This window comes from Cydia splendana, chromosome 26, assembly GCF_910591565.1.
Source record: "Cydia splendana chromosome 26, ilCydSple1.2, whole genome shotgun sequence".
NCBI lineage: Eukaryota > Metazoa > Arthropoda > Insecta > Lepidoptera > Tortricidae > Cydia > Cydia splendana.
Window position 1 is genome coordinate 7,640,731 of NC_085985.1, and position 20,031 is coordinate 7,660,761.

At 45.6% G+C, this 20,031-nt stretch overlaps 1 protein-coding gene across 2 annotated transcripts in view; it reads right to left on the bottom strand.

Annotated features, from left to right (window-relative positions):
* Nucleotides 1–9,832: 9,832 nt before the first annotated feature.
* LOC134803053 (protein TEX261) overlaps nucleotides 9,833–20,031 on the bottom strand; it is a 28,240-nt gene continuing 18,041 nt past the window's right edge. Inside the window, exons 3-5 of one of the 2 annotated variants that reach the window (XM_063775757.1) lie at nucleotides 15,618–15,839; nucleotides 14,513–14,624; nucleotides 9,833–11,861 (exon numbers count right to left, since the gene is read on the bottom strand). In XM_063775757.1, the coding sequence (XP_063631827.1) occupies nucleotides 11,743–11,861; nucleotides 14,513–14,624; nucleotides 15,618–15,839 (453 nt within the window). In that variant the 3' untranslated portion in view covers nucleotides 9,833–11,742. The remainder of the gene's footprint in view (nucleotides 11,862–14,512; nucleotides 14,625–15,617; nucleotides 15,840–20,031) is intronic. The other variant, XM_063775758.1, reaches the window with a different exon arrangement.

The window sequence follows — 20,031 nt, forward strand, 5'->3', positions numbered from 1 at the left end:
TTTAGGTGAACGAAGGATTTAGAATGGGAATGTGAAAGAATAAAACAACATAAATTTACTAAATAGTATTTTTTTTTTCACCACAGTATGTACAAATTCAATAAATTAAATAAAAAAACCTATTTATTTACAGAGCTAAACTAGTACAAAATATTTCTAAATCAAAAATCTATACACCACACAGTCATGGTTAAAAGCAGGGATGTTGCGAACATCCGCATCCGCAACCGCGGAACTTCCGCATTATTTTCAACATCCGCATCCGCATAAAATCGATGCGGAGCCTATGCGGATGCCAGTGGCGCCGCGTCAAACATATCCATAGGCAAGCCGGGGCTAATTTGGCTTACATATTTCCTTTACAACTCTGCTCAAATGTCCAAAAACAGGCAAGCCGGTGGGAATCGGCTTTTATGGACGCGCCGCCACTGGCGGATGCGGATGTCGAACTAGTTGGTACAGGAACGTCTTAGCGGCGGCGTAAGTGCTAGGTAATTTCGTCATTACCTATAACGAAATCGTCTAGATCCAGAAAAGTCGGCCAAGTTCAATGACCTTTTATTTATGTAGACGTGTGACGTTCATAGTTGACAAAATTAAAAATTGATCCAACGATTTTGACAGCTTGACAGGTTGGCGTCACCCATACGCCTAACTAAATATAGGTTCCGGAACCTATATTTAATGGCTCACAATCGTGCGCCTGGTACCATATCTACCTCAATTTACTTACATCTATGGCCAAGTTACTGTTTATTAAATATAACGCACCTATATTCTTGCTCAAATGCTAAACGATTCGTTTTATTTTAATAAAAAAATACTAAAAATGTTATATAATATGACGTTTTCTAAGTACCTAATCTTGACATCCGCATCCGCGGATGTGAGCCTTTAAATATCCGCATCCGCGGATGTCAAAAAATCTGCATCCGCAACATCCCTGGTTAAAAGTAACAATGTACTTTTTATCCTTTTGTCTGCCATTTGTTATATCCAAAAATGTCACATACACGCCTACATTATTGGAACAAGTGTGCCCATATTTACATAACTTGAAAGCCTTTAAATAACAGCGTTGAAAGGGTTAAAGGTGGTGACACATTCTATTAATATCTCTTAGTGTCACGTATAATTTTACCTCACATAAATTGTCTTTGACTAGAACCTAAATTACGAATAATTTCTAGCTTTGAACAAACTACCTAGGTTTAGGTCCTAATTATTGCTTACAGTTACATTGGGGTCAAACATAGATATATAACTTCAAAAGAGAGTGCTGTATAATGTCGTAAAATAATGACGTTTTCCAGTAGGTACACTATTTACTAGGGATGCCCCGAATAGTGAATTTGCCCGAATACCGAATATTCGGCCCCTCTCTCGGCCGAATATGCGAACATTTTGAGTCACAATTATTATGAAAACTGTTCGCCAACAAAGCACAACGTTTGCTAAGATATATTTTTATGTTGAACAGAATTAATGAATGTAATTAAATAGAAATCAAAATCAATAGGAATCAAATCAGACCTATGATAAAAATAAAATATTTTGTAATCAACAAATGCTCAAAAACGTGCCTTCGTATTTAACTACTTTCCAAGAATACATTTTAAATATTAAATCATTGATATAGAATAAGAACTTATTAAGTCAGTGTATTAAATATACCTAGTTTTTGGTTATTTTTTTGTGTAATTTTTCTTTTTAGGTAGGTGCAACAGATATTCGGGATTCGGCCGAATAGTAGACAACATACGGCCGAATACCGAATATTCGGCAAAGTGACCGAATACCGAATAGTTGCCGAATATTCGTGGCATCTCTACTATTTACTATTATTTTTTCCTTCTGTTGTCATTTCGAAGTTACAAGACGGAAATATATTTACCATTGGCGGTCAATGAATGTCATACACATAATGTACCCATTTTCATAGTGCGACTGAAAATTCGTAGACAATTATTCATATTTTATAAACACTGATATACGGTGAGGTCCTGCCTGATCTCAGTATCTCAGGGCTGGCTTTACGGGCAATAAGAATGGAGCCAGTACACAATGACCTTTTTCACTTCTCATGCTCAAAAAGTGCACCTTTATGTCGTGCGTAGACGACATAAAATCGCTTTTTATGCTCTAGAGCATAAAGTAAAATCATCTATTACGACCCTTATTGACTTAGCAATAAAGTCCAAATTCTGCCATACAAACTGCCAGCCCTGCCGGCGCGCCCCCGACCGGCGCTCTCCCGATCGGCGTGCCCCGCGCCTCCGACCGGCCCAAGAACAATTTTCTTTAGTCTTGAATAAATACGTTAAAATAACCCAAAATATTTGATTTTTTGTATATTTTCCTCGCAATCGAAGTGAAAAGCAGAGTGTACAACAAGGGCATAAATGTCTATTTTTACCCTCGTCTACTATTATGGTCTTCGTTTCGCTCAGACCAAAAAATTGCCTCGGGTAAAAATGGGTCACTTTATGCCCTTGTTGTACAATCTACTATTATTTATATAGACGTGTGACGTTCATAGTTGACAAAACTAAAATTTGATCTAACGATTTTGACAACTTGACAGGTTGGCGTCACCCATACGACTAGTGTCCGACCGAAGGTTCGGTTTCGGTTTCGGCCAGTTTCGGCCAAAAAATCATGTTTCGGCTGTAGTTTCGGTTTCGGCCAAAAAACGGCCGAACCTTTCGGCCGGGCCGAAACTTACGAAATGGTACTTCGTACTATGAAACTAAACTATGTGACAAAGACCAAAAGTTGGGGAATAAGTAGGACAACAATATTAATATGTACCTACATATACTGATTCATGTATAGGTATAGAAATTAATTGGTTAATTATTATTATTAATTGTATAAAACACAATTCCACTAATGAGGGCGCCACTAGACGGTCGACGCAGTCTTAAGAGGCTGTTAATACCTATAACGTGAACACTGTCTAATTGTATCGGAGTAAATGAGGAGATAGCACTGTCGCATGTTACTGGGCCTGGGCAAAGGAATAATAAGAAAACTCATCATCTTCCTCGCGTAATCCCGGAATTTTTGCCACGGCTCATGGGAGCCTGGGGTCAAATTGACAACTAATCCCAAGAATTCGCGTAGGCACTAGTTTTTACGAAAGCGACTGCCATCAGACTGACCTTCGAACCCAGAGAGTAAACTAGGCCTTATCGGGACTAGTCCGACTTCCTCACGATGTTTTTCCTTCACCGAAAAGAAAATAGTAAATATCAAATGATATTTCGTATATAACTTTCGAAAAACTTATTGGTACGAGCCGGGGTTTGTACCTGCGACCTTCGGATTAAAAGTCGCACGCTCTTACCGCTAGGCCACCAGCGTGCAGCGCTCAAGGAAATATGTATCTCGCTTTTTAATACAATGGACATTGGTTGGAGTCTGTGCTCAACTACTTATCCTGAAGCCTGAAGCACGGCTTTGACTTCGCATGAAAGTTCGCCTCACTGGGGCACTTCGGACGTTTAGGCCCAGGTGAAGATCGGTAGCCGGCCTTGCGATATTGTCAACAAAAAATTCGCGCTCGCTGCGCTCGCGTTTTTGTTTGACCCTGTATCTACATGTTGGCTTGACTGGTGAGTGGTGAATGAATAGTTAGACCAAGAAAATTCTGCAATTATTTTGATAGCATACGCAGTGCAACTAGTGCAAATGTTATTTATACGTCATAATTTCATAGAAATTTTGACGTTTAAAATAAAATAATCGTTGCAGAATTATCTTGGTCTAACTCTAGTAATTTTCTTAAAAAACTGCTTAAGTAACATCAATTTCAAGGACATTGGGTGTTGACAGCCCCATAATATGTGTGTAAAAGCGGTTTATGACATTTTTTGAACGATTTTAACAAGTCTACAAAAGGTTCGGTTTCGGTTTCGGCCGAAACTAGAGCCAAAGCCGAACATTCGGTTTCGGTTTCGGTTTCGGCAAAAAAACATGTTTCGGTCGGACACTACATACGACTAACTAAATATATTGCCTATTGCTCTGTCATCTTACACTCCCCTGTTGAGGGGTGTGAGGTGGTCATATCTGGGCTTTGCCCATTTTGGCAGTCTCTTTCGCGGGCTGTGACAACAGCCCGATCTGTTGGGGCCAACGTTTAAGGTGTCGGCCTTTTCTTTTCTTCTTCTTCTTTTTCTTTCTTCGTGTTGGCCATCATGGCTTTGTGGTCATGTTGGCCAATCTGCGGCTTTGTGGAACTTAGGGGTCTGGTGGCGGCACGAGCTCGCGCGGTTGGGCTCGTGCATGACGGGCGTCAGGGGGGCGGGCGTGGAGGGGGCTATACCCTGCAGCAGTGGATGCTGGGACGAGTCTGCTCTCTCGAACATCCTGCGAGCTAGATGTCCGACGAACTCGTCCAGGCTCTGAAGCTTGAAGTCCCTGTAGAGAGTGACATTCCGCACTCCGCGTGGGGCTCTGGCTATTGCTCGGAGGCTGAGCGTCTCCTGCGCTCTGAGTCTCCGCCTGCTTGACTCGGCCGTCCTGGCATACCAGGCAGGAGACGCGTACGTCAGCCTTGATCTGATGTACGTCTTATAGATCCCCAGCTTCGTGCGGATGGGGAGGCTGCTGTGGAGCACTGGACGAAGCAGGGTACGCGCCGTTTTAGCTCGTCTCACCACCTCCTCCGTGTGTTTCTTCATTGTGAGGCCCCTGTCGATGGTGACCCCTAAGTATCTGGCCGTATACTGCCACTGTATCTCCTCGCCCAGGAGTTTGAGTGGCGGCGGGTGATGGGTTGCTCCTGTAAGGAGCGCCTGCGTCTTCGTCACGTTCACCGAGAGCCTCCATTTGGTCAGCCACTCGGGTAGGGCGTCAAGCTGGCGCTGGATCTTGCGTGCGGCGTGGTGTGGTGACATGGACGACGCATAGTACGCTGCGTCGTCCGCGAACAGACCCAGCTTGACGTCGCCGACCACCGGGATGTCGTCGGTGAACCAGGCGTAACAGGCGGACGACAGGCAGCTTCCTTGTGGGACTCCCGCGAGGATTGGGCGTGCTGAAGATGTGGCATCTTCAACTGCCACTTGGAAGCGCCGGTTGGTGAGGAAGGAGCTCACGACGCGGATGACTCGGCGTGGGGCCGAAGACGTTGACAATTTGGCTAGCAGGCCCTCGTGCCAGACCTTGTCGAACGCCTTCTCCATGTCCAGGAATACCGCGACGACGTGCTCCTTCCGGCTCATCTTCTCCGCCATGAGGGAGAGGACTCTTGTTAATTGCAGCGTAGTTGAGTGCTCCGACCGGAAGCCGAACTGTTCCGGCCTCGGCTCTATGTGCGGCTGGAGTCTTCTGAGCAGGAGCCTCTCGAAGACTTTCGACAGGGTACTGAGCAGTGTGATAGGCCGGTAGCTCTCCGGTCTTCTCCTGTCCTTCCCCGGCTTCGGCAGCATTATGACCCGGCCAAGTTTCCAGGTCTCCGGAAAGTGGCCCGAGCGCATGATCCCATTGAACAGGCGGGTCACCGCCACTATGGTGTGCTGTGGCAGGTGACGAAGTGCCATGTTCGGAATCGAATCGGCGCCCGGGGCCTTCTTCGGGTTGGTCCGTCTGGTTGCACGTCTAATTTGGCTGGGTGTGAAGAAGACCGGGTCCTCCTCAGCTTCCAGCGGTGGCTCGAAGTACCCTGTCAGTTGCCTCTCCACCTCCTCCACGTGGGCTGCATCCGTTGATGGGTTGGGCTGGAACGTTCGCTCTAGGTGGTCTGCGAACAGTTCCGCCCGTTCTTCGGCCTTGTAACACAGTGTCCCCCCTGTGTCCATGAGTGGCCTGACTGCTTCCTTGGTTCCTACCAGTTGCCTGCACAGACGATGTATTGAGGGCACGTCTTCGTCTATGCTGGCAATGTGGGTCTCCCATTCAGCTGCTGCATTCTGGCGGAGCTCAGTTTTAACCCGCTCCACGAGGTTATTGAGCTCTGCTTTCATGGTAGGGCAGCGGGTGTGCTGCCATCTCCGTCTCAGCTGGCGCTTCTGCTGTATAAGATCCTTAATCGCCGCCGGAAGGGGTTTGCACCTCTGGCTGGCGGGGATGGTGCGCGACGAGGTTTCCAGCGCCAGCTGGATGTTGCTGGTGATGGCAGCTGCTGCGGACTCTACTTCCTCAGCGGTGGAGACGGGTCCGATCTGAGGGTTGGCAAGGGCTTCGGCGAAGGTCTCCCAGCTGGTTATCCTCTTCGCTTTCCCGCTTGGGACGGAGTTGGGGGCGGCCTCTATTGTCATCAGCACCGGGCGGTGATCCGAGGGTAGATCCGGTAACACCTCCAGGTGCAAGATGTTGTTGCACTCCTTGTGCACCACGAAGTCTATGATGTCGCAGGACCTCTGGCCGTCCGAGTAGTGTGTGGGTTCTTCAGGTCCTGTGACGTCGTAGTTGGCTTCTAGGAACACGTTGTATAGTGCTCTTCCCGCTGTGTCGATTTTTGACGCATTCCACGCCGTGTGTTTTGCGTTCCAGTCCCCTGCCAGGATGGTCGGCCCTGGGGACTGGAGTAAGGCACGAAGCTCCGCTCTTGTGCTGCCGGTGGAGTTGGATGGTGGTCTGTATATGGAGTACAGCCGGAGGTCTCCATCTGCCACCCTGATGTCGACTCCGAGCGCCTGGAAGGAGTCATAGGGCACGAAGTCGACCGCCTGGTGGATGATGGTGCGGCGGACCATCACGGCCAATCCGCGGAACGGGTGTCCCTCTCGGTTAGTCTCGTTCCGCTGGTACACCACGTAGCCCCCCATCTTTAGGTCTCGTTTTGCGAACGTTTCGCTGACCAGCAGTATGTCTACATTCTGCTCACGTAGGAAGTTTCGGAGCAGGGCTTCCTTGCTGGTCAGCGATTGCGCGTTCCAAAATACCACTCTCAGGCTACGGTTGAACGCGCTGGGGAGGTAATGCAGTCTTCTGTAGGGCGTTCTGGACCGCCTCTGGGCCCTGAATTGCTGCGGCTCGAAGTAGGGCAGCGATCATTGCTGCCAGATCTTGGCCCCCTTCCGCCTGGGTTGGAGCAGCGGCTGGGGGCTTGGCTGCGGCTTCTGTGCTGGGAGTGGGTGTCTTCTTCTTCTTCTTTTTCTTTTTTTGGGCCTTGGAGCCTGCGGGCTGGTCTGGTGCGCCCCTTTGGGTGAGGGCGTTGGCCGGCGCCATAAGTGAGGCCGGCGCCAACTCCTCCACTGTGGGCTTCTTTACGCTTGCCCTAGTCTCTGGCCCCGCCTTTTTTGGGACCGTGTGCGCGTTGGTGCCCGCCTTCCAATTGCGGGCCTCTCTCACGTACACGGGGCATCTTCTGTAATTGGCCGGGTGGGGCCCCGCGCAGTTGGCGCACGTGCAGGGCTGGTCTCTCGGCCGGTCACACTGTGATGCTGGGTGGGGGCCTGCACAGCGCACGCACTTCTGCGGCCTGTGGCACCCCTTGGAGTGGTGCCTGAACCCTTGGCAGTTGTGGCACTGCGGGGGGCCAGACTTTCCCCTCCACGCCTCTATTTTGATGCCGTTTAAGTAGAGGAGCTCGCTGACCCTGTAGATCGCGGTGTGGTCTCGCGGGGGCCCTGCCAGCTGCAGAAAGTAGACGCAGCCTGGCTTGCCCCCTCTGGCGTTGATCTGCTTTATATACTCCACAGGGAACCCGAGCTCTACGCATGCACTTTTGATGTCATCGAGTGGGGTGTCTGCTGGGAGGCCTCGAAGGGCCACCTTCATCTTCTTATCGGCGTCCAGTGCGTACACATGCCACTCGATGGCGTTCTCTAGCTGGTCTAGGTGGTTGTAGACCATCTTGTATTCCTCTTCGGTTCTGGGCATGAACCGCAAGCCGCGTCCCACCGGTTTGGCGTTGACGGCTCGACCCAGTTTTATAGCGATCTCCTGCACGACGGCCCCCCAATTCGGCAGCACCGGCGCCACGATGCTGGGGTATTTGATCTTCTTTGGGGGTGGCTGCTGGGTGCTCTCTTTTGCTGTGGGGGCATCCTTGGGTTTCCTTTGGGTGGGTTGGGATGCTGTTGCTGCATATGTTGTCTTCTTGGTTGGTAGGGGCTCCGCTGGTGCTGGGCCCTGTAGGGTTGCAGCCGGGGTAATTGTGGTGGCTTGCTGCTTTGAGGTGGAAGGGTGCTCCTCCGACGGGGCCCCTTGTTTCTTCTTCTTACTGGGATCTGTTGCGGAATCCAGTGGCTTGGGTCCCGGGGTTTGGTGCTGCCTCCTGATGGTGGGGCGCTGGGGCTTGGGCTCCTCTAGTAGTGGGCCTTGTTGCGAATGTGTCGGCTCCTCGGTTGGGGGGCCTGGCGACGATCGCTCCTGCTGTGGCTCCTCTGAGGGGGGCCTAGATTGGGCGTGCTGGCCCTCGCTGGCGGGGGCTTTCTTTGCTTGAGCCTCCGCGGGTGCGGGGGCTGGTGGCTCCTCCGGTTGTAGCGGGAAGACTTCTAGCCTCCTCTGGACCACTCCCTTCAGACCGCATCTCACCAGGATTGAAGTGGGAGACGGGGCCTTCCAGGGGGCGATCGTTTGTGGGGGCTGGTAGGGTTCCCGTGGCGCGTCTCCTCCTGCCGACCTAGATCGGCGGCGCAATCTGGGGTCCCTCGGTGGTGTAGGTTTGTTGCAGTGCCTCTTGCCGTCTTCTTGCCCCTGCGCAGGGCTCTCGACGGGTCTCTTCGGTGGCCTCAGTACGGCCGGGTTGGCCCTCAGGAACTCGAGAAATGGGAGGTCCTCGGGCTGAAGCTCCGTGTGCATCCCTAGTAGGTGGGATGAAATGCGGATGTAAGCGGCCATCCACGCCTTCAGGCCCGCCGATGCCAGTTCGGTCCCCATCATATGGGCCACCACAATCGTGTCAGATTGCAGCAGGTCCATTGGGGACTCGGGAGGGCCAGCGGGCGACACGGGCGAGAAGGGCCGCGTCGTGGGTTCCGGCAAAAGCTGGTCCGCTGTTTCTGTTGTTTCAGTGTCAGTGTCCTCGGGCCCCTCCAGGGCGGGGGTAGGGGCGCGGGAGGCGGGGGCGTCGCCTGCGGTGAACTCGGCGAGGTCTGGGTCCTCGCTGCCCTCCAGTGAGCCGGGGTCAAATCCGGGGGGTAGTTGGAAAAACCCTGATCCCCAACTACCCTCCATGTCCACCGGTGGCAGCGGTGATGCTCCCCGCCTCCGCGATGTCGATCTAGTTGATGAGGGTAGACCGCGAGACCGAGATCGCGGTCTACCCACGCGTTTCTTCTTTTCTTCCTCCATATGAAGGCGACTTCTCGGGTTCGCGCGACGCTCGTCGTCGCCGGCTAAGCCAGTCCCCACATTCCCTCCCCCGGGGCGTCCGTTTTAGCGGGACCGGGATCGGGAGATGTGGCGAGGGCACACCAACGACGATGGCTCTAGTGGTTTCGCTGTCCCCTCCGGCGGATGCCGGGCCGCCTTATTCGCCTATTTATTTGTTACAAATAAATGTCGAATTTGCGTGTGTGTGTAGACGTCCGAACGCTGTGACTCCGAGTACAATCCTAACTAAATATAGGTTCCGGAACCTATATTTAATGGCTCACGATCGTGCGCCTGGTACCATATCTACCTCAATTTACTTACATCCTACAACGCGATTGGTTGACGAGTTCGCATCAAGCACGCGCGATTGGTTGACGAGTTCGCATCAAGCACGCGACTGGTTGATGAGTTCGCATCATAGTTGCGTTAGGCTGCACGATTGGCTCGAATTCGTGAGTGACACCGCTGAACTAGTACCATTTTTAATGCCCTAATGGCCAGTCCTTAGATATAATACGTCAATGTTTATAAAATAAGATATTTTAAACTGAAATAAACTAAACCCTCTCTTTATAAACTCTCTCTCGCTAGCTCGGTATCACATGAGTGATCTAGTTAGAAGGTCTGAACCATACTGTTCTACCTTAGAGATGGCCAGGGGGCGCCATAAGCCTTCAGTAAGAAGTGCATATACTTGGAAAATTTGACCTATGCCGCTGTGGCCCGGTGGCCGAGTGGCTTAGGCACCTGCCGCGATAGCAGAGGACGCTGGTTCGATTCCAGCCTGGGGCACTAGAGGCCTTGGTCACTTTTTCTTAGTATATGACATTTATTTCAGTTTATAATTTATATAGTAGTGTTTTCTACTTGATAAAAAACAAATTAAAATATTTTTCTGAAATAATTTAATTTGTTCAAATAAATTAGTAAGATATTTTAATGTTTAAAAGCATTAATTTGACGTTTGAAATATGACAATTATGATTATTAACAAGATCAAGCGCACAGATGTAGCATAATTGTTTTCCATCGCATTTTCTCGGAAACGCTCGTATTTGTCATGCTACTTCAGTCGACCACAGTACTTTTTGTACCGAGACTGACTGAAAGCAAGGCACGTTCGTATGTTTCCGTGTAAATACGATGGAAAATAATTATGCATTACATCTGTACCCGATTTTATTCATAGATATTTTTGTTCAAAAGTAGGCAATATCAAAATATCTAAGATCTTGCCAAAGAATTAACATTTTACTCTCCTGGAGGTCTCCTTTTATTCGTAGATTGGTACGAGTATATTCTCCAATGTGAACTAAAATTTATAGTAACAGTAACTGACAACGCGTTCATAGAGAAAAAAAAAATCTGACGGCAAATATCTTGCCTTTACCCATTAAAGGAGTAAACCATAGAGTAAACGGTTAATGAAATAGGCCACGATACACATGAAAAACGTTAGAATTTAAATTACACAGGTGTGTGTGTATCAGGGCTCATGATGTATCACTGGCAACCATAGAGAAAAATAAGTAAAGAACTATTTCTTACCACTATGGTAACTAGAGTCAATCCGCTGCAGACTTTTTTTGGTCCGACTCTACAAGTCTACATACATCAGTTTTCTTACCATAACGCGAGTTATTTCGTAGTCGACATTTAGCGTCAAGTAGCAAAATTTATCAGTACTGCTAGTTGACAATAGATGTCGCGACGGACGAAAACTCTAACTCTCAGCTTTTATCATAACCGGATTAACCGGATGTCTATTTTTAACTACTTCTGCTTATAATATTAGTTGTAAATTGTTTTATCAGTACATTTTTCGTCAGTTGCGACACTTGTGACATCTTGGTGTCAAGTAACGGTACTGATAGTTTCACTACTTGACGCTAGATGTCGACTACGAAATAACTCGCGTTTTGGTAAGAAAACTGATGTATGGAGTTACCACTCTTTCTTTACTTATAGAGTCAGACGAAGAAAAGTCTGCAGCTGATTTGGTAGCCCAGGCAGTGCAAGTGTTATTTTAAACGACAAACTTCTATGAAATTATGACGTTGAAATAACATTTGCACTGCGTGGCCTATCAAATCCGCTGCAGACTTTTCTTGGTCTGACTCTATTACTCTATGCTGTTGCTGGCAACATATAACTGTGATGTCGTTCAATGTAAGTTCCGTGTTTTCTATCGTTTTAGCCTTTTGAACGCCACAGACGGCAATTGACGTCAACGCAAAATCGTGACAACGACGCCAAAGACGGCATTTGGGGTCGATCGTTGTTTGATGAAAATCTATTGAAAATCACCGCACTTTTAGGTTGGCATTATTTATTTACAAAACTAAATTTTACCCCCTTGGCGTCAGTGGCACGGCAAATGGATGCGCCGTTTGGCGTCCAAAAGGTTAAGGGTTCTCGTGCGATGCCGGGGCGGATCACTACCACTAGTATATTATGTTAGAGAGTAGTCTAAAAAGCTTTCTTGCTCCGCTGCGGCAGTATCGAGTCCTTGGCGAAGCTGAAGAACGAGAGGAGCGAGTACCGCTTGGACTTGCGAGACAGGTAATCCGTCACCACGTTGTTATCACCTGGAAATAATGTCAAAATATTACTTTTATTGCAAACGTAGCGGTGGTGGCCGAGTGGATCTGACGTATGACTTTCAATCCGGAGGTCGCGGGTTCAAATCCTGGCTCGTACCAAAATTCAAAGGTGAAGTCCCCAACCCGCATTGGGCGAGCGTGGGGAGTGGGGAAACTCGAGAGGGCTTGCTTGAGATGAGGCCTGTGCCAAGCAGTGGGAAGTATATAGACAAAATTTGTTTTTTTATATATATATAATAATGTGATATTGACAGAGACTGGTGGGAGACTTCTGAGGATAGGGATAAGTGGAAGAATAAGAGGGAGGCCTTTGCCCAACAGTGGGACAGTATGGGCTCATAATAAATAAATAAATAATATGTGATTAAACGTATTTTTTTGTATGAAATCTAGTCAAAGTCTACCCTAATTGCTACAAAACTGCTGCTACAAAATTAATAATTATTAGAGATATAGTTGAATTATCGAGAAGATGGAATTGCATTTGTAGTGGTTGTATGCTGATAGTACAAGAAAATAGAAAATTCAAATATAGAATGCCTGTAAACAAACAATACATACATATGCAATTCCACGCTCTCGATGATTCAACTATACGAGTATATGTGGTGTGAATTTATTTAAATGTATTAACTATTATTCACATGAACTGTTTTCCGATAAAATTCAGCCGTCAAAACTAGTCAGATACTTCCTTATAGTTCGTTTTTTAGCATTAGAAATAAGGTAAACAATCTTGATGTGTCTTTCTATTGAAAAACACGTTTTAAAAATAAATCACGGCAAATTTGTAACAATTATGAATCTAATACGATCATTTATATTCTTCTGCTTTCATAAATAATAGTTACTGATTTTTAAAATGCGTTTTTCAATTAAAAGACATGTCAAGATCGCTTACCTTCTTTCTAATGCTACGAACGAACGAACTATAGTTTTGATTACTACTAGCGCCATCTAGTATAACAAATCATTTACCATTTTCTCATACATGCACACGTGCCTAATATTCCGGTGGTGTTTTAGTTTTAAATATAAAGAACATTGTTTTTAGACATGTGTCGTTCACGAATGAGTGATTTAAATGAACTATATCTTTTGACTGAACTCGCTCACTCTTTAACTCGGCCAGTAACTCAGTCGCTCAGTTCTTTCCTAATAGATGGCGCTAGTAGTAGTAGTGTCGTGGTGCTTGGAAACGACACAAATGTACACACGTCCAGTATTTTAAAGCACAACTATATTTATAGTTAGTCAAACCAATTTGTCAGTCAGTAAGAACCAGGAAAATTATACTCATCCTTTTCTTTTGGGTACTAGTACAGTCAACTGTAAAAATATGGGTGCACAAACCATCTCAAAAATATGTCCCATAGCTCTTATGTCAGCGAATTAAGAACTATGGGACATATTTTTGAGTAAGTTGGCTACACCCATATTTTTACACTTCACTGTACTAGTGTGAGACAAAGATAGTATGATTCTCTCTGTCTATGATTGAAATGAGACAGTCCTATGACAAACTATTAAACAATGATATATTTTGTCAACATTTACTTGCTTCCGTGATTCTTCGATCTATTAGAACATGGTACGGCACCCAACTACGATTACGTTCAATGCTCTCGTATACACCTGTATATAAATGAAATAAAGCTACATTTAAACATGTATTGGCTAAACCAAATCATAAAATATATGCGATTATTATAAATAGTTAGTTTTTTTAGAATTAGAAAGAAGGTAAACAATCTTGATGTGTCTTTTGATTGAAAAACACGTTTTAAAAATAAGTCACGGCAAATATGTAACAATCATGAATCTAATACGATCATTTATATTCTTCCGCTTTCATAAGTAATAGTTATTGATTTTTAAAAACCGTTTTTCAATTATAAGACATGTCAAGATCGCTTACCTTCTTTCTAATGCTAATAAAAACCAACTATAGGTGGTATTCCATCCGTCCAATATCTTGGTCCATTTTGTATTTGCGTCTCACATTTTGCTTAATGAGAGAGTTAGATGCAATGCACATTGGACCAATAAATTGGACAGGTGGAAACCCAGCCTAGGTCAGTTGGTTGGCTCATTCTCTCATTAAGCAAAATGTGAGACGCAAATACAGATTCGACAAAGAAATTGGAGAGGTGGAATAGGTACCCACGGTCCCATAGGTCACGTACAAACGGTCCCAAAGAAACTGTGGGTTTAACTCTTTTACGAAGTAGTGGTTGTTTTTCCCTAGTAGTGGGCAGAATATAGTTGTTGGTCGAAAGAGACACGAGTTAGTTATAAATACACGAAATCGTTGCCCCACCCACCGGGCAAAGAGAATTTGAAATAGAGGAATATTGTCAAAGTAAATGATGTAGTCAGTACATTTACTGCCATCTTTGGACACAAATGATTAACACTTTTAGAACGACTATGATCCTTATTTTTTTACTGATATGTTTAGTGTCAAATTTAATTTGTTTAGTGTCAAAAAGTATCACCATCTACTCGAGAGTAGGCCAAAGCTATGGCGCCATCGCTCGAAAAGATGGTCTCTTCTTCTCTTTGCACCGGGGTATGATCGTAAGTGCCCAAAAGATAAGATAAGGTGGGTTGAAGTCTGTCAAGTTTCAACTTACTGAGTAGTGGTTGTTTCTCCCCCGTAGTGGGCAGCACGTAGTCGTTGGCTGACAGTGACACGAACAGAGCGAATGGCACCATCCACAGGCATAGTGTGAAGTACGCCAACACCTGGAGTTAATAAATATAGATGCCACAAACTAAGACTAAAAAATTTTGCGCCCTTGGTAAGGTGCCCATCACGCAGGCAGCGTTCCCGCGCTGGATTGCTATGACCAATCTTTGCGCGAGAAAGCTGCCCGCGCGAGGGTCACCTGTGGCCTGCCTTAGGCGTTTGCCGAGCTCCTTGTGGAGCCCCCGAGCCCCCCTACCCCACGGACCTAGTGTCTCGACGCCATATATATAGATTTCAAATTTGCCACCTTTTTCTACTGACAAGATCTGCTTGACCAACTTTAGTTCATACATTTTCACCACACCGGCTTGTAAAGATTCTCTTCATTCTTGAAGAACTGATGAGAAAATTGCATTTTATCCACAACAGTAAATATATAAATATTAGGGAACATCTTATCTTACACAGATCAACCTAGCCCCAAACTAAGCAAAGCTTGTACTATGGGTGCTAGGCGACGATAAACATACCTATATAGATAAATACATACTTATATACATAGAAAACACCCATGACTCAGGAACAAATATATGTGTTATCACACAAATAAATGCCCTTACCGGGATTCGAACCCAGGACCCTCAGCTTAGCAGGCAGCGTTACTACCCACTAGGCCAGATCGGTCGTCAAAGTACAATTAGTCACAGTGGCAAAGTAAGTTGATGCAAATTTTATTATACATTTTTAAACGGTGATTTTGTACAATAAATATTCAATAATCTTCATTTGGATTTGATTTGTAACATTTTCCAGTTAGTATTTTCGTCAATTAAAACCAAAATATTACTTTGCTAATCCTCGAAAAGCTAACGTGCTAGTCAATAAGTGCTAAAACCTGTTATACTTACTTGCGTATATTTTATGAGATACAGCCTCGTGACAGACGGACAGACGGACAGTGGAGTCTTAGTAATAGGGTCCCGTTTTTACCCTTTGGGTACGGAACCCTAAAAACTTGTACCAAACTTAATTTTGTGTAATCAACTAACCTCTGAAAATGTGTAATGCACAGTGCCAAAGAACTTCAACGCATAATAGTGGTGTGCTACAAGCGTCCCGACTGCCGCAATAAAAGGTGCGCTGGCCACCCGCACCGCGGGGAACTCTCTGAGTAGCAGGGCGTGTAGGGCCTGCTGGATGATGCCTAGGATGTCCATGTGGAGGGGCAGCTCTTCGAAGATCAGCAGCCCGATGTGGATGAGTGTGACTATCTGGAAATATTAGAAATATTTAAGGTTCTGACAGAAGAACAGTGATGCGGTCTCCGCTGTATTTATGCTGAGTCAGCGCCTATTCTTTACCACAACACATTACTAATGTAAAATAACTATGTACATCGCTTTTTTTTTTTTTTTTTTTTTTTTTTTTTTTTTTTTTTTTTTCCTTATATAATATCTGCAATCAGTCGCAAGACTATAATCAGATTGGATCAGGGAAATATGTATGACGTTTCCAGAATGATAGGGCCATTGCCCTACCCTCCATTAAATATCCAGCACATCAGCTCTTTTAAGTCGCCTGACATAGTCCGGTTTAAGTAATGGGATGGTCAGTGGATTTGGATGCATGATCAGGCGATCCTTGTAGATATCATTATAGCGTTTTGCCTCTTCAAGGACAGTCGGCATTTCTAGGTATTCGTGGATTTCACTGTTACGAGTGAACCAAGGCGCAGCACACAAAACCCTTAAAATATTATTTTGGGCTCTTTGAAGGCAGAGGATGTTTGATTTGCTAGCAGAAGACCATATCTGGATCCCATATGTCCAGATTGGTTTGATGATTGAGCAATATACTCTTAATTTGTTGCTCAGAGATAGTGCGGATTGTCTACCAAGGAGCCATAGTAGGTTTCTGAATCTGTTGTTTACTTCTCCTCGTTTGTGTTTTATATGTTCCTTCCAGGTCATCCTTCGATCCAAGTAAAACCCAAGGTATTTGACGCAGGATGGTTGCGGCAATTCAGAATCTCCTAGTTTGACTGGCGGGCAAGTTTCATGCCTTAGTGTAAAAGTCATGTGATGCGATTTAGGAGCACTAGCCCTGATACGCCATTTATTTAACCATTCGTAGGTTTTGTCAAGCTGCGCTTGCAGAATTCTACTTGCTACATTAGGATCGTTGTGGCACGCGAGAAATGCAGCATCATCAGCAAAGGTGGCCACATGAATGTTGTTAGACTGGGGTAAGTCACAAGTAAATATATTATATAGTATCGGGCCAAGAACGGATCCTTGAGGTACTCCTGCACGGCAGAAATGTAGAGAAGATCTAGCTTCACCTTGTTTCACCTGGAACATCCTTTCATGGAGATACGATGCCATTATTGGATAAAAACTGTGTGGTAATAGTTTCTTGATTTTATAAAGGAGTCCTTTGTGCCAGACCCGGTCAAAAGCCTGTTGTACATCGAGAAATGCTGCCGAACAGTATTCCTTGCGTTCAAAACATTGTCGTATTGAATAGTATACTCGGTGAACTTGTTCAACAGTTGAGTGCTGCTTGCGGAATCCAAATTGGTGGTTAGGTATGGTCTGTTGTTCGTCTAGGTGATATTTTAAACGGGTTAAAATGATCCTCTCCCAGAGTTTTGATAGGACCGGAGTCAAGCTTATGGGGCGATAGGACGACGCTTCGGTGGCCGGTTTACCAAACTTGTGTATCATAACAATTTGGGATACCTTCCATAGAGCAGGAAAGTGGCAAACTCTAAATGTGGCATTGATGAGGATTGCGAGAAATACAATACATTTCCTGGGCAGCTCTTTAAGTATTTTAGGGGTTATTAAATCGAAGCCTGGAGCTTTTTTAGGATCCATAGTCGCAATTTCTTTCGATAGTTCCCCAGGAGATGTTGGTCGCAGGGGTAGGCATAACTGCAGGTCTTGATTGATTATCAGGTCTATTTCAGCGTCTTCTGGAGTGGTTGCATCATTGGGTTTAAAGACTTCAGCTAGGTGGTTGCCAAATAGTTCAGCTTTTTCTGAGTCGGTTCGTGCCCAGGTGTTGGCAGTCCTGAGAGGCGGAATACATTGTTGAGGTTGCTGCAGGTCTCGTGTTGCTTTCCAGAGGGAGTGTTCACCGCAAGCTGAAGGCGACATATTTTCCAATCGTCGTTTGATAGTTTCATTGGTACAGTCAGAGAGTAGTTCTTTAAGTTCCTTGATCGCTCGGTTAAGACGGGTCTTGTCCTCCTTGAGGCGCGAGGTTTGCCAGACTCGGCGAAGTCGACGTTTTTCTCGTAATTTCTCACGAATATGAATCGGAATTGAAACATGGCTAGTTGGTTTTGTCAGCTCAGGAGTACTGCGCCACGCAGCCACTTGAATTAGGTTTGTAATGTATAGGCATGCCTTTTCCACGTCTTCGTGATCTTTAAGGCGAATTTTTAAATTAATATTGTTGTTGAGATATTCTCGGAAGTAGTTCCAGTCAGTTTTGCGATTGTAGAGACATTCATGATTGCCAGCGTGGGATAAAATCGTCGCGCTTAGCGTAAGGATTACTGGAGTATGGTCTGATGAGCCATCGAGACTGGACGTAATTTGAACATACTGCTGGCATATGTTCTTCGTTATGAAGAAGTCCAGCAGGTCCGGAGTTTTTCGGCTGTCTGAAGGCCAGTACGTAGGTTTTCCAGAGGATAGTGGTACAAGATGATTCATGTCGACACTCTTTTTTAGTTCGCGCCCTCTTGTGACAGTCAGTCTGGAACCCCAAAAGGTGTGCTTTGCATTCCAGTCGCCTCCGGCAACGAAACGGTTACCCAAGGTTTTGAAAAAGTCCGTGAACATAGGCTCTTTTATGGAGTGACGAGGCGGGCAATAAATTGCTGAGATATTCAGGGGTCCAGATCGATCTTCTATCCGTATAGTAGTAGCTTGCAAGTGGTCGCTTACGTAGGAGTCCAGAAGGCAGTGTTTGATGCAGTTTCTTATTACGATAGCGCAGCCAGCATGAGCCCCACCGTCTGGATGCGGCGTCGAGTATACGCAACAGTTAGATATACATATCCGACTTCTAGAGGTTGTGTGAGCTTCTGATATTAGGCAGACGTCCACTTGATTCAATTTTAAAAATAGTTCAAGTTCTTGAATGTTCGGCGCTAGACCGTTGATGTTCCATGCAGCAATGCGCAAGGAGGTCATTTTGCTAATTTCGTGACGAGTGTTGTTAAAAGGCCCACTAGGGACCCTATTTGTTGAATTAGTAAGTCCATCTTTTCAGATTGTTTCATTAGGAGATTTTCAAGTCCAGTATTAATTTGTTGATTGGCTAGGGTGCTCTGAATATTAGGCATTCCGGTACTTATTTTTGTATATGTCCTTTGATCGCTGATCTCGTCGGTGCTGTGTTCGCCAGAGACGGACTGAGAAGAGGCATGTTGGTAAACTGGTGCAGTTGGAATAACAATTGGATGGGAGGGTACAGCGTTTCTATTGGCAGTATATTTGTTTCTACGAGCAGCAATTTGTTTATAGATTTCACAACCCTTATAGTTGCCTGGATGGTCGCAGGAGCATAAGGCGCATTTGGCAGGTGTTTTTCTGTCTTTTTTGCACTCGGATGATTTGTGGCCTTCTGCGCATTTCACGCACCGGTATGGTCTCATACAATTGTTTTTAGTATGCCCATATTGTTGACATCTGTGGCATTGCACTATTGTGTTGGATTTTCGTGCCTCCTCAATTTTTATACGTTGATGATATATGTAGTTAATGTTTTTAAGTTCTTTGTTAAGATCGCTAGGTACGACGTTTACGAAGAAGGTTGTGGTAGGTGTTTTTTCCGGGCCACGGTAACAATTTATTATCTCGCCGCTGACTTTATTGCCAGTGTTTTCTACTGCTTCAATGATAGCAGAGTGTGGAGTGGTATGGTGAAGATTTTTGATGACAATGCGGTAGCATTTCTTATCTTTTCTGGTGAAAGTATGGCCAATGAGACCGTTCTGTCTTATTGTATCGATGATTGTTTTGTAGTTTTCAGTAGTATCGATTAGAACACGTAGTAGATTTTTGTTCACGATTTTAAACCTGAAGCATTGTGGGTCAACAGCCTTGGTTATTAGCTTGGACAATTCATTTAAATCTTCGATCCCATATAGGACGATTGGAGGGGGTCTGTTCGAGTTTACCGCCGTTGCCGGTTCAACGACATTCTCATCGGCTTGGTCCATTGGAAGATTCTCATATCTATTTTGGGTCGAGATCCCTGAGGGGTTCGGCGCTGCCGGTGCTTGTGGTGGGGAGCTACAGATTTTTCTTTTCTTGGGTTGTGGCACGCGTTGCCAAGTAGGTGGTTTTGGGGTATCATTATTGCATATTGTTGGAGACTGAGATTCAGTTTGCATATTGTTGTTAGGGGAGGCCTGTGTTTGTTCAGCTGGCCCCGGCTCCGGTC